The following is a 13,224-nucleotide window of genomic DNA, read 5'->3' as shown; positions in this document are numbered from 1 at the left end:
ACCTCACGCTTTCACGTTGTCAGGCCGACTTCTAACCCCGGAAGCCCGGGTTCGCGCCCAGATCAGTCCGTGTTCGATTTTTGGAAAACAAGGTAGCGTCTAGCCGCGTTTCTCTCCGAGTTCTTTGCCTCTGCGTGAGCGTGGGTCTTCATCTTGGAAGTGGATATGAAAGTTCACACCTCTATCCTGAAGACAGGGGCGGTAGGTTCCCGGAGACGACGGTAACTTGCCACTAGACTGTCGGAGTCATGACCAACAATACCATAGTTCAGACGTTTACTATTCAATGTCTCCAGTTTCGTCCCTTGGCTAGAGCTTAATTAACTCATTTACAACGATAGACTAGTTACTTGCACTGTGGCGCCACGGCAGTTAATAACAGGAACTACGGTTTCAAGTTTCTGTAAGAAGCTGATAGTCGCTCAGCTGACCAACACATTTCCTGCCAGTGTTGACAACAGCTCCTGTCCCGAGGCGAACGGATTCATTACCACTAAAAATATAACAAGGCCTGTCCCTTAATAATAAGGTGAGTGTGTGCCTCGGTTGCCCTCAGTAACTGCCATTCTACTTTCACGTCGAAAAGAAATATCGGATGAACCTTTCTAAAGCAATGGAAACGACAGAAGAGGTGTGACAAGGTTGGGAACTAGAAGCGTGTAGATGAATGGGGAGGGAAACAAGAAGCCAGACACATTATTTTAGATTGTAGTGAAGCCTTAAGACGGACAGCCAATCATAAACGAGAGCAAAGGCAGAATTTTGAAGCGGGGATCAGAGTCACAAAGGTCAATAATTGTGACAATTTTCCTCAAACACACGGTCACGACAAAATTAAAAACACTCGCGTAAAATGGAAATTATTTCAGTAAAACCGGTAATTATGCGATTGTCCGAAGGCTGGTGACGTGGGGCGAGGAATAGTTCACGTCGCCAGCTAAACAAACAAACAAACAAACGACGATTCTAGACTGGGTCTTTTTCCGAAAAGTTCTACACGCGGCTGCAGGGTCTGCGTAAAGCACGTTGCCTACCTTCGACACGCACGATGTGTCCTCGCGCTCGGCGGAATGGATTTTTCCTTGTACTCGGCCAACCTCTGGAGTAAAGCCGTGATCATAAACGTCGCATTGGACACGTTACTGCTCGGTTGATTCAAATTGGTAAACACGCATTGACTGTAATAAGGATAAAGACGGCGAATGTTTGTGGAGCTTGAAGCTTCCTTCTACGCCATCTGCTTGCAATGTCGAGTCTTTTCAATGCGAGGCGTCACCCGTCAGTCGCCTGTTATTCCTACAGGAACCTTCTTGCGGTCCCAGGACACCAAACCGAGGCTGATGAAAGCTTCTGTTAATGCTCTGTTTGTTACAAAGACACAGAACAATTTTCGTTGATACTAGCCTACTTTACTGACATTGCAGGGCTCTGAGGTACTTTAATTACAATGTATCCTGCTCACATGTCCTAATAGCGATAATTATTCATTGGCTGGGACGTAACACGACGCCACGCGGGGCGGAAATTAATCCGAACCGCGCGACAGCTGTCGATACTTCAGATATCGACTTTACTGCTCCTTTGTGAAGACCGCACGAATAAACAGGCGTATAATTATGATCCTCCTGTCTACAGGGCGGGGACCGCAGAGGCCCGAGTCTGCTGTCGGTCTGGGGTCCAGACATTTACGAGTCGACCCTAAATCCAGGATCAGTAGGGCTGAGTGTGAAGCCCTCCCTTGTAACGAGCGTTTTGATAAGGCCGACAGATTAAACCTGATACGACGTCGATGTTATGAGCCGAAAGTCGCGGTCGAGCGGTTGGCACTCCTGTTCCGCGTTCCGGAAATCCCTGATTAAAATCCCGGCCCGGAGACCGAGCTGTTCCGTGCCTCTTCTATTTCGTCGTACGTCAATCACTCGAGATTGCGTGACACGCAAAAGTGAATGCGTCGATTCCTTCTTGGGAAGGAGGCAGACCGCTGAGCTAGCCGAGAGAGGGCGCCATGTCACCAACGCTCCCAACTCTGCCCTAGAATCGTCCATCAGGAAAGAGAAATCGACACCGAATTGGTCTCTGATTCAGGTCTGCAAAATAAAACTTTGTCTGCATCTCACACCTGCTCCTTGTCCCGCCAAAATCCTATTCAATCTGAAGACGACGAAAACAAAACTGATAGACGCTGGTCCTCGCCGTCTTCCAGTGGCGGCTTCTGCAGTCCTGCAAGCCGGTTTCATGAGCTTGCCTCGTTGACGGACCGAGACGACCAATCGTAGAGGTCAGCACGTGAAGAAATTTTAGAATTTCGCCCGGTTCGGCCCAAACCCGAAATTTATCTACTTACCATCTGCCCTGATTATCGTATTATTAATAGACGTATTTTTAATCCATAAATGCCGGCTGTTTCTGAGAGGCGGCAGCTAAGAGAATCCCCGAGAAAATCAAGTCTACGGCCTTCGGGCCGGGTCGGACCAAAACTCGAGAGCCAAACACTGAGGTACAGGCTTTTTCGTACGTGAGGGAATCACACGAGTTGCTGGTGACAAGGCGTCACATGCAGCACTAACAGGAGGACGTCGGTGTGATATCATCGTTTTGAATGAGAACAAATGCCAGGCGAGAACAAACGTCATGAGACGAAAGGACCAGACAACGTATTTGATCGAGTTCCTGAGAAACTATTGAAAATGTTGTAGATTTCAATGAACGCTGGGAACGAGAGTTTACACGAACAGTTGACGACAGTGCTACTGCACATTCAGATAATTTCTGAATTGCAAAACACTTCAAAGCCAAATCATATGAAAACACCACTTTGTCTCTTGTTTTGTACTCCTTAAACTTTGAAATATAATTCGCTTTCCCCCAAAGTGAAGTAAGTCACTTGCGTTTAACACACTTAGTGGAAGATGTCCCCTGACGATGATTTTATAAGCGCTTTAAACACGTTTAACAAAGGATGTATGATAAATAGACTTTCGGTCCATGTTCGAGCTTCGATCGTAATTTGTATGATTTACTGTCTGTAGCATTAATTCTTCTACACGGCGCACTGACAAAGAATACGTCCAAGAAATACTCTCGCTAATCACAACCAGCGAGCAACTTCTCAAATGTCTTGGCCCAGTCACTCCCTCGCTCCCTTCAAGAGCAAACTTTATGGAACATTTTTTAAAAGTTAAGCGAATACAGAAATTTGCAGAGCGGCTTCAAGAACAGGCTACAACCTGTGCAAAGTGCCGATGGGTCGATGTTTCGCACGACTTTACTGCCTCCATCATCAGGACGATTTTTGATGTACTCCAGTAAGTTTCTTGGAAACGTCGGTCAATATCTACCACACTATGGTTTAACTAACGCTTACTCCCGTTGATTTGTTGTTGCTACAAAGATTTAGATGAACCTTCCATAAATAAATTAAACTGAAATTAATTTTCTATTCGTTCGGAAATCAGATTATTTTCAATTTTCTGAAAAACGTACTTAATCTAAGGGAAACTTGCTTTTGTTTCCTGAAGTGACTACCAAAATATCACATCAGCGCTGATGTCGGCAGCAGCTGTCGATAACTGACGGGCCTCTGACTGCTTAATTACAGTCCATAATATTTGGCGGACGGACACGGAGATCTGAGGAAGGGACAACGACCTTCCACAACCCCAAAACAACCATCCACACGGTCTAATGGTTAGTTCAAACGGACAGAGTAAAACGTGTTGAACTGCGAAGTTTCATCTACTGGACTCACAAAGCCTCGTTTCCAGTCAAGGATTGAAAAAGTCTGACAATTTACAGAGGTCACTCTTTCCTCTGCAGTAATAACTCGCCTTCTTCCGCTGACACACAGACACCACGAAGCCTGCAGCCCTGTGGATCTCATTTTAACGAGTAAAACTCGAAAGCGCCAAATTTCATAAAAATCCGCTGGCCGACTACGAAAACGATGCGTTCGGACAGACAGACAGACATCGAGAAAATAATATGCGCCAGAAAACAAAGGAACGCGACACTGCGTTGCAGATTCTAACGCATTACTGAAAAAACTATTCAAACCGCACGCAGTCAGAAGACCGTCACTTTATTTCGATAAATAACTTCAAACAAGAGTCGCAAAATCGTTTTTGTGTGACATTCGTACGTGTCTCAAGCGATGGGACGATTCAGAGAAATCGATAAATGAATATTAATGTTCACGCGAAGCTGCGTTTGTATTTTAGTGGTACGGATCAAATTTTGTATCCCTCGGCACTTTCTGGCGTCGAGATCCATCACCACATTTAATCGGAATCCGATCAACGCACTTCCAGAGACGAGACCGACACGACGTCCAGCGTGCTCTGGGAGGTGCAAACCTGAAAGATACCGGCGCTGGATGTCTCAGGCGGTAGCGGTGGTTACATGAGCACAGAGAAGATTTTACCTGCATCTGAGTTACGATTATTTGCCTCCGTTAAACAAATGTTTTCGCTTTTTAAACGACGAAATACAGCAATGAGAAAGTGCAAAGTTGAAAATTCATGCGACCCCAAAACTGAACACTGGGTACATCGGCCGGGGCTTTTCCACGGACGCAAACTCCGCGTAGATCTGGGTATTAGCCTATGAACCCTTGCAACGAGGCAGCACGGGCGAAGACGGGGGAGCTGCTGGTGTCTCAGCCGCGTGAGTTACGGTGGCAGAGGACAGAAAGCCCTCGGAGTTACAGCGAGCGACAGCGGTTTACTCAGCGCGGCCGTGACATCATTTAAGGCTCAGTGCTGACATGTGCCGGGAGCCACGAAAATCCTCAGTGAAGACAACCGATGTCGGGACCGAAGCAGGCGCGCCAACCACTCGGCCGCAAATTTCCTTACAGACAGATCACAATCTCATCCTCACACCAAAATGTCTTCCGGGCCTTTTCAAAATCAAGCTGTCCATTACGAGTTGCCTTGCACAAACCAGAACAAAGCAACAAAAATTACTGTTGTTGTTTCAATGGTGCTATCTTCTACACAAAAGCCCAGATGCCATAATCGAATGGGCTACACCCACCTCCTTGCACGTATTTCACGACAGACGCGTACGTCTGAATCAACGTCGTAAAATAAAGTCCTCGGCGACAGTCTACACTAAACAGAGTCATTCTTGAGAAACTGATAGTCGCTCACCTGGTCAACAAATCTTCCGCCGTTTATGGAATCCCTCAGTTCACCAACTTATTTAAAAGCACAAATTTATATCTTACAGCGCAAAACAGCGATCCACTTTAACACCCGCTCCCCATCTATGTCTAGGTCTCCGAAATGTTCTCTCCCATTCACGTTTCCCGACATAAATGTTGTATTTACAGCACGTCTACTCTGCCCCACCCATCTCGTGGTCCTTGGTTTGAACTTCCTGATGATATGGCGAAGCTCCTAATTATATAATTTTCTCAAACTCCTTTCTGTGTTCTGTCCCTCCGGCCTAAACACCCCCTTCCCCCCCAAAAAAAAAATCCCCTAAGCCACGCCCTGCAACGAGATTTATTCGTATTTTACTCTTAAGATTTCTAGAGACGGGAATACGAGATATTTTTCAGCACATTCAAGCATCCATTTATTTTAATCCTGTCTTAAACTTTTCGTGAGAAATGTTTTGAGCTCCGAAACATTAAAAGCCTCTCACCTTATCGACGAATCAATTCGCTTCCTTCATAATAAAAGTCTGTGCGCCATTCTTGGATAATTTCGAGGGGTCTGAGCGGCGGTGTTTCTCTGTTATCGCTGCCTGACCTCAGTCTGACGAAGACGAATTGGCCGTCTGCAGGGAGCACGTCACGGGTTTCAATCCTGCTTCACGCACTGTCGCTGACTGTTCTTAAGTGTTCGCCCGGGGATGAACAGTCCCTCAGCGGGCAGGTAAATAGTAAACTCAGTAGATACATTAAGACAAGTGTGTTTACGAAACGTCGTTTCCCAAAAATGAGCACAACCAACAGTTAAACACCTGTGATATTTTAATTTTTGTTATCACGCGAGTGCACAATTTGAAACTCCGTTCTGTTCCAATGACCACGTTCAATACCAATCGGATAATGAAAGACGCAATTAATTCACATGAGCAATTCCGACGCGTGACAGGTCAGCGAAGGTGCAAACACCTGGCGCGGAACCGAGGCCTCCCCCCCCCTCGCCGCGCTCCCATAAAATGTCGAAGGGCGACCCTGAGGTCGAGGGCAAACGAACTGGCGCGTCAGATTTGGGCATCCCTGGCCCCAGGGCCTACAAAACTTTCAGTCTCGTGGCAAGACGTAGCAGACGACCCTCTCAGATATTCTGAGACGTGGACCACCGCTAGTCGAGATCAGATGTCCAAGATCTTCACTTCTCCTCACCCCACTTCGTCTCGTTTCGAATTCCAAATGCATACGCAGTTCTGGTCGGATAATATTAAAACGGACCTTGAAGAAATGCGGTGTCATCACGTTTGAAGAAGGGTCTGATGGATTCTGCTCCGTGCAATTAATTCTTTAAACGTTGGTAGGCCTGTGTTCGTCCATTAAACCACGTTTCATCAACTTCACTGGCCATGTGCACACAATCGCTGGGAGATTCACTCGTGAATTATGTACTGAAATGATGTGGAAGGGCGTCATGGGGCGGGGTGCCCAGCCACCTGTCCGTCATGCCATCAAGTGCTAATTGAATTGTGGGGTCTGCCAGCCCTCTGGAATCGATTTGATCTCGGCCCTTAATGAACAATAAAATCGTATTTCTCTTTTCGAGAGACGAAGAGACAGCATTTCGCTTGCAGTTAAAAATCAGCCCAGTGCATAAATCGGGAAGGCAATTCTCGGTGTTCGGCGGGAGACGCGGCCGCAACAAGTGGGAATCACCACCAGTCGCAGTGCCTCCTGCCAGCTCTGATCGGTTCGTGAAGTGAGACGCGTCCTGAGGCCGGATAAAAGGCAGATTACGTCATAACAGAACAGGACACGAAAACCTGTCAGAAATCTCAATTACTGAGTTTTTTCCTGTAACATTACAGAAATATACAATTTTGAAGGATGGAAAAATTGGCAGTAGGAAATTCTGTCTGTCAATTTGCAAAAATTTCTTCTGTTGTAATTATCGGACTTACGTCCCTCTACTCCGCACCTGTTGTCACGTGATGACTCGCTAAGCCGAATAACAAGGTCGCCTCCACACCCCGAGAACTCTACAAATTAACAAATGTTTCATACCGATCAAATGAAGTACAAGTCAGAGGTCCTTGCTGCCTCCATAATCAGGACGATGAGTGATCTACCTGATGATGGAGGCAGCAGGGACCTCTGAAAAGTCGGCCCAACAACGCAGAAGACAGTCATCTTCAAAATGTAAGTTTCGGCAGTCTGAGAGCAACAGAAAGGATAAACATTGACATTCACTTGTTGAATTGCCACTTCTTTTAAATCGTGAATAATTTATCTTGTGCGGGTGAAATTCAGTGTAATTAGCCATGAATGAAGATTGCGGCTATTAATTAACAAGTCCGCCTCTTGCAAACTAACGCTCTCTTGTTTAGCGTCCATTTCACGACACAAAATAACATTCAGTTACATTTCGGACCTCGAGAAGGACAACGCACACTGAGAAATGAGTAATTGACTTTAAGACCGGAAGAGCACATCTGAGTGTCACGAGGCAGACTCACCAGGGAGAACGAGGATCAAGGCTTGAGACAAATGCACCAGGACAACGGGCGAAGAAATTAATCGACTAGACATTTGTTTCGCGCAGTTCGATGGACTCCTCTGTCAGAAGGAGCGATGAAGAGCCTTGTGGGGCCACGCCTCCAGAACCAGCGGTCTCACAAACACGAGCACATCCTTTCTCAAGAGGTGTTTACCCCACGACGTCTTCCGTTGTTTGAGAACACAAACTTCCGTCTGTGGATAGACTGCAGAGTTTCCTTGCTACGAACCTATGAGAGGAGATAATTGGTACATAAACATTCACTTTCTGAACATTTCGTGGACCCTGAAGCTTCTCTGGAAAGCGCAGCCTGTTGAACAGGGGCAGAGCGGATCACGAGGTCCAACGCTGATGCTGATGATGACACGATGGAACGAGCAAAGAATTGTCAATCACGTTGTGGAGCAGAGACAATTGTCGAAGCACTACTAACGCGAATTATACATTCTGGCAAAGGATCTAGCCGACAGACACTGCGCTACAAACTTTGCAGACACCGGGACAGATTTGCATATAAATACGTTTTGGAACCAGCGGTTACTGCAGATAATTGCCAGGGAGTATGACCTCTCGTCATGTACCCACATAGGATCAGTAATGGATATAAGCTTCAAATCACCTGAATGATTGTAAATGTGGTTGGGTGTAACAAAAACGCCACGCGGATTACACTTCCCGTCTGCCACAAATTGTGCAGAATCTAGAGGCAGATGGTTTCTCTTCGCATTCAATACACTTTGCATGTAAATGTCGTCGTGATTTTGCGGTTACCGAGGAAGTTTCCTAAGTCTGCTAACGCAATACGCATTGGGCATCAGGTATTCTGTAATCTCCGACACACATAAACCCTTTATCGGAGATATCCGCAAACATATTTACGTCTCTCTTGCAATTTGTCTCTGAAACCCGAAGAACGCGTAGCTTCGTTTCCTTGTTGTCTTGTAACTGGTCACATTTTGTGTTTTCCGTTCCCCATAAATCTCCCGTTTGGAGTCAGCGATCCATTATAGAGGTTCGAAAAAATGTAAGCGTTGTGTGTCCTTTCATATTTAGGTTCAAGTCACTAAGATTGATAAATAATCAACACCGCTCTGCTCCCGGTCAAACCGGTGAAAGACATCGAAGCTGCCCTCACATGGCACCCGTACAAAGCCTGAAGGCCACGCCCTTGATAAACCACACAACACGGTGTTCCCACTGACTGACAACTTTGTTTCCCTAAACTAGTACAGAGTGACCTAAAAACAACATTGTTAAGGAGGACTGTCTACACAGATTCATCTGGTGACGACACTGTAGTGTAGCATGGGATGCATACATATGGTTCCCCACTGAGATTCACTGTGCTCTAGTCTACTCTGTTGAAGGATTCCGTCCAGGAAAGTGGTCGCCTTTCCTGTATAACCTAACCACGACGTTGTGAATTTTGCCTCCAGCATGAACAAGGCTTGGAGGAATCTCATAAAATTCCAAAATGCTTTCAAAACCGATCCCTGGAAAGCAGATACTTTGCAAATGGCCGTCTAACAGCAATAAAGCAAGATTAGATTCGTCCGGATCGCCACGATATTTCTTTCTCGCGGTGGTGTATAAGCTTTCCAATTTCATTTTCACAAAACTTTGTGGTAGCAAATACTCTGTGAAAACATTATAAGAACTGTGATGTTCACTTACCCACCGGAGGCTTGAAACCCATTGCCAAGTTGAGTGCTTGAGCGAGTAGAAAAGTGTTTCAAGATTTTCACACGCAATCACGTGACTATCACCCTAATCATCAGTATCACATATTCACACCGTATTCACTTTCTGAAGCAGAACAATCTTCATCACTAGCAATGAATTCACACAAATTACTTTCATATCTTCGGCACTCACTTCTGCCTGTCTTTTCCCGGACGCCATTTTCACAGTCTTCTAAACACTGACTGTTCCTTTGTTCCACTGTACAAATAGCGGATATATTATAAGGTAGTAAACCTAGTACACAAGAAGTTCGCTGGTCAACCAATAGATGGTAGTAGGACAGAAGAAACTACTGCCAACTATTTGAACTCTCGTCCGTAAGAAATCGACAGCAAAGGCTGTATTATATAAGAGCGAAAACGTGAAAAATTGTTGGTTGCAATATCATGGGAAATATTAACAATACACATCAAAGCCTTTACAACGACACAATATCGCACATAGCATTCCAGTGAACAACGTACCCAAACCAGTTAGCTTCCTACGTAATACATATCTGATAATTAAACTAGGAATTTTACGAAATTACAGAATTGTACGGAGCATAGTCCATCTTGAGAAGCTGACAGTCGCTCAGTCTGTCAAATATTCCCACGTCCTTTGTGAACAAGAAGATTCATTAGAGACCGCGTAAGGACCTTGAATTCAGTCCCTAACCTCACATTTGTTCAGTAGGTCCCCGTCAATTTTCATGTTGCATTCCCATCATGCATTGGTTTCCCGGTTGGGTTTTATGGGTAATCCTAATTTTTTCTGACTAACATTTTGGCATCTCGCCCGTGCGTGCTACATATACCATTCTTTCCCTTCGCTTACACCGTGCTAAGAATCTGCCCAGTTCCACTCGCAGCCTTGAGAACCTGACACCTCAGAGTAAACTTTCGTCCATTTCTAAGTCTTCTTCATGACTGCGTTCTAAGGGGAGGCAGCACGCGCTCCTTGAAACAGAAGACGAGCGAACTCATGCGATGCCAGGAGAACATCCGGGCCTCACAATCCAGAAATATTAATATCTCCCGTGGCCCTTGAGAGCGAGCGATAATTTGAAGCTCTGTTTATTTGCACGTTATTTTAATATCGGAAGCCGCAGTCACGGGGTTATATTAGATTTGCTTTTTCATGTTATTGCCTGTCTTTTATTTTCGTGCTGAGATACAGCGAGCGTCGTGCGTGTTGCATCTCTCCAGGCTTTCGGGGCGTGGATATCGAGGGACTCTTCTGGGCTCGCGTTCTTTTCTGGATTCTGACACCGTGTAGCCTTATAGGCGGTACTTGCAGCGTTCATCTTCGGGTTTGACTTGAACTTTGAACGTGAGAGCCATAATTTCTGGGTAACCATCTACAAGACCATAAGTTGGCACGACTCGAAAGAACACGTGCCCCTTCATCGCCGTTAAGTGCGTCAGACGAACATTCGATTTCTTCGTGAATAAAGAGACGAATGTAAAAAGGGACTGTGAACTTGTTCATCTCTGCCACTAGTTTCCTCTAACGCAGAAACCAGCCAAGTTACACTTGCTACGACGAATTCATTGATTTGTACCGGCTACGTGTTTCGGTTGTGCTTTTTTTAAGTATGAAAACTATCTACTTGCTTACAGTTTACTTAATTTAAGATACTGTTCCAGAATTTTCCTGGAGGTACTGAGGAAAATCACCAAAAACCCAGTACGAATAACCTGTCTCCGTGCTGAGATTTGCAGTCATCGGCAAATTACACGTACGCTTCGTTAGTTCATCGGTTTCTCAACAGTGACATGAAGGCGCTCCTTGAGGGACGCCAAATCAACGGACGTCGTGACTGGGTTCCGCGCGCTCTGAAGCCGCGAGCCGAAACCAAATGCCGCTTTCAGAAGAAAAAAACTATTTTCTGCGAATGTGAGAAATTGGAGTTACGAGACGCGAAAATAAATCAGACCTAAATCAGTGTAACAATTGAAATCTCGTATCAAATTCCTATCCCCGTGATATGTCGCAGTTCTGTAAGCGGTCCAAGGAGACGGACGGACACAAGCGAGATGCTGATTCCCAATAACGCGCTGGGCGTTAACGCTTATGCAATTGAAACAAAATTTCCTACGAAATATATTCACACTAAATTGTCAATTTCATTTTATATATTGGCTTGCTTTTATTTCTAAACTTACATAAAACACGCTTTGCCTCTGATATAGCGGACATCACGTGAATTATCATCTGTCTGTGTTCATTTCGGATGTGTGTCTCCTCCGGGCCCATCCCACATTCACGTGTGTGCGCCCAGACACGGCAGTCAGGAATGCCTTGAAGGGCTCGAGCACTGAAGGGTTTTCCTCGTAATAATCGCGATATTTTCCGGCTATTTCATACCTTTCAGCGTTTGTATTATTTACAATTTGAGGAAAATGCTGTTCCATCCCGCAAAATGACAGGACAAAATCTGAACTAATTACAAGCCGACGCGGCTGTTGTAAATGTCGACAAATGACATTTGAGTCTATACAATTCAACTTGATAAAGACCGTAACGTTTAAGCTGACAGTAGCATATCTTTTCAAAAAAGTAGCAACCCACAGCGGTATGTGTTGGTGTTATGGAATGAGAAAGCCCTCTGGTTGTCGCACGATGAAAGATACATGAACGATGCCAAATTAAGTCCCGGTATTCACAGCAATGGAAGTTCAATACGTGGTCTTCTAGACTGAGATGTCATAAAATCATGCTGCTGGAATCCTCTGCCTCTGATCACATGGATGAAATGTCAAAGTCCAGAAGACGTAACCTAAATTTCGACTCGTCTACTTCTGAAAGATGAAGGATTATTAAAAGAAACGACACTGCGAGTGGCGTCGCTTTGAAGGGAAACGAACTTAATATTTCATACGAAATAAAAAAGGTTCAATCTGAAGTGGACTCACTTTGAGGTTAAGTTAAACTGAATTTCAAGAAATGGTACTGCTTCTATGCTTGTGGCTATAATGATAAAAAGGGTTTGATGAGCTAGGCATGCAGCACAAATATAGAATACTGAAACACATTCGAGGACGAAGACATACAAATTATGAAGATAATATTAAAACGAATTTCAATTAAGTCGGTTGTAGAAACTTGGATTAGATTCTGGTACATAGATTCTGTTAATTTAGCTGTTCGCTTAAGTTGCTAAGTTAGCTGACTGATAAATTCTCTCGTGTAAACGAACTTCGTCCATTAAAAATTAAAACTACATCACAGCCCTGATGATGGAGGCAGCAAGGACCTCTGAACCGTTGGTAAAGTTGCTTCTACCAGACTGCGCGGCGCTATAATCCAGAAGACGGCCGTCCTCGTGAGAACCTAAAATTCTACAATTCCAGTAAAGTTTCCCAATCATATTTCTGTGTGTACTTTTTCTTTCACTCATATTTCGACCGTCTTTAAGTAAACAAATTCCAGGCGTAGATTAAAATTAATGAGACTGTCGCCACGTAATTTTCTGCGTTACTGACGCAGTCCAATTCTCTTATATTTCAGTGACAACTTCGTTCGAGAGTCCTCAGGGCCGCCATGTTTCTCTCGGCCTGTCCAACATGAACGTGCTGTAATCTGCTCGTACAACTTCATTCCCCTCGTGATTCAAACCCGTCAAATGTTGAACTTTCTCCATTTATCAGCTCACGTAAGACAATTGCAACCGCGCACCATTCTGGCATATTAATTTAACGCTGTTTCTACAAATTAATGATTCGAATCAAATTTGCATCTCGCAAGATTAGAAAAAAAGGATTTACGAAATTAATTCTCCTGAATAAAGAACAACGAG

The 13,224-nt window shown here is 44.8% G+C and overlaps 1 protein-coding gene across 4 annotated transcripts in view; it reads right to left on the bottom strand.

Annotated features, from left to right (window-relative positions):
- Positions 1–13,224, bottom strand: part of Dh44 (corticotropin-releasing diuretic hormone 44) — an 81,437-nt gene that overhangs the window by 53,900 nt on the left and 14,313 nt on the right. Inside the window, exon 1 of one of the 4 annotated variants that reach the window (XM_022073142.2) lies at positions 9,375–9,627. The exons of 2 other annotated variants lie outside the window; for them this stretch is intronic. Coding sequence is in view for 1 of the 2 variants with exons in the window: in XM_087346859.1 (XP_087202985.1) it covers positions 9,379–9,396 (18 nt within the window). In the remaining variant the exon portion in view is untranslated. Of the gene's footprint in view, positions 1–9,374; positions 9,628–13,224 lie in introns of those variants that run through there. One more of the 4 variants, XM_087346859.1, reaches the window with a different exon arrangement.

This window comes from Zootermopsis nevadensis, unplaced genomic scaffold (assembly GCF_977971745.1).
Source record: "Zootermopsis nevadensis isolate Lab colony 2312 unplaced genomic scaffold, Znev_1.0 Znev_ptg000010l, whole genome shotgun sequence".
Classification (NCBI taxonomy): domain Eukaryota; kingdom Metazoa; phylum Arthropoda; class Insecta; order Blattodea; family Termopsidae; genus Zootermopsis; species Zootermopsis nevadensis.
The sequence above is the reverse complement of the archived record's forward strand: the minus strand, read 5'-3'. Positions and strand labels throughout refer to the sequence as shown.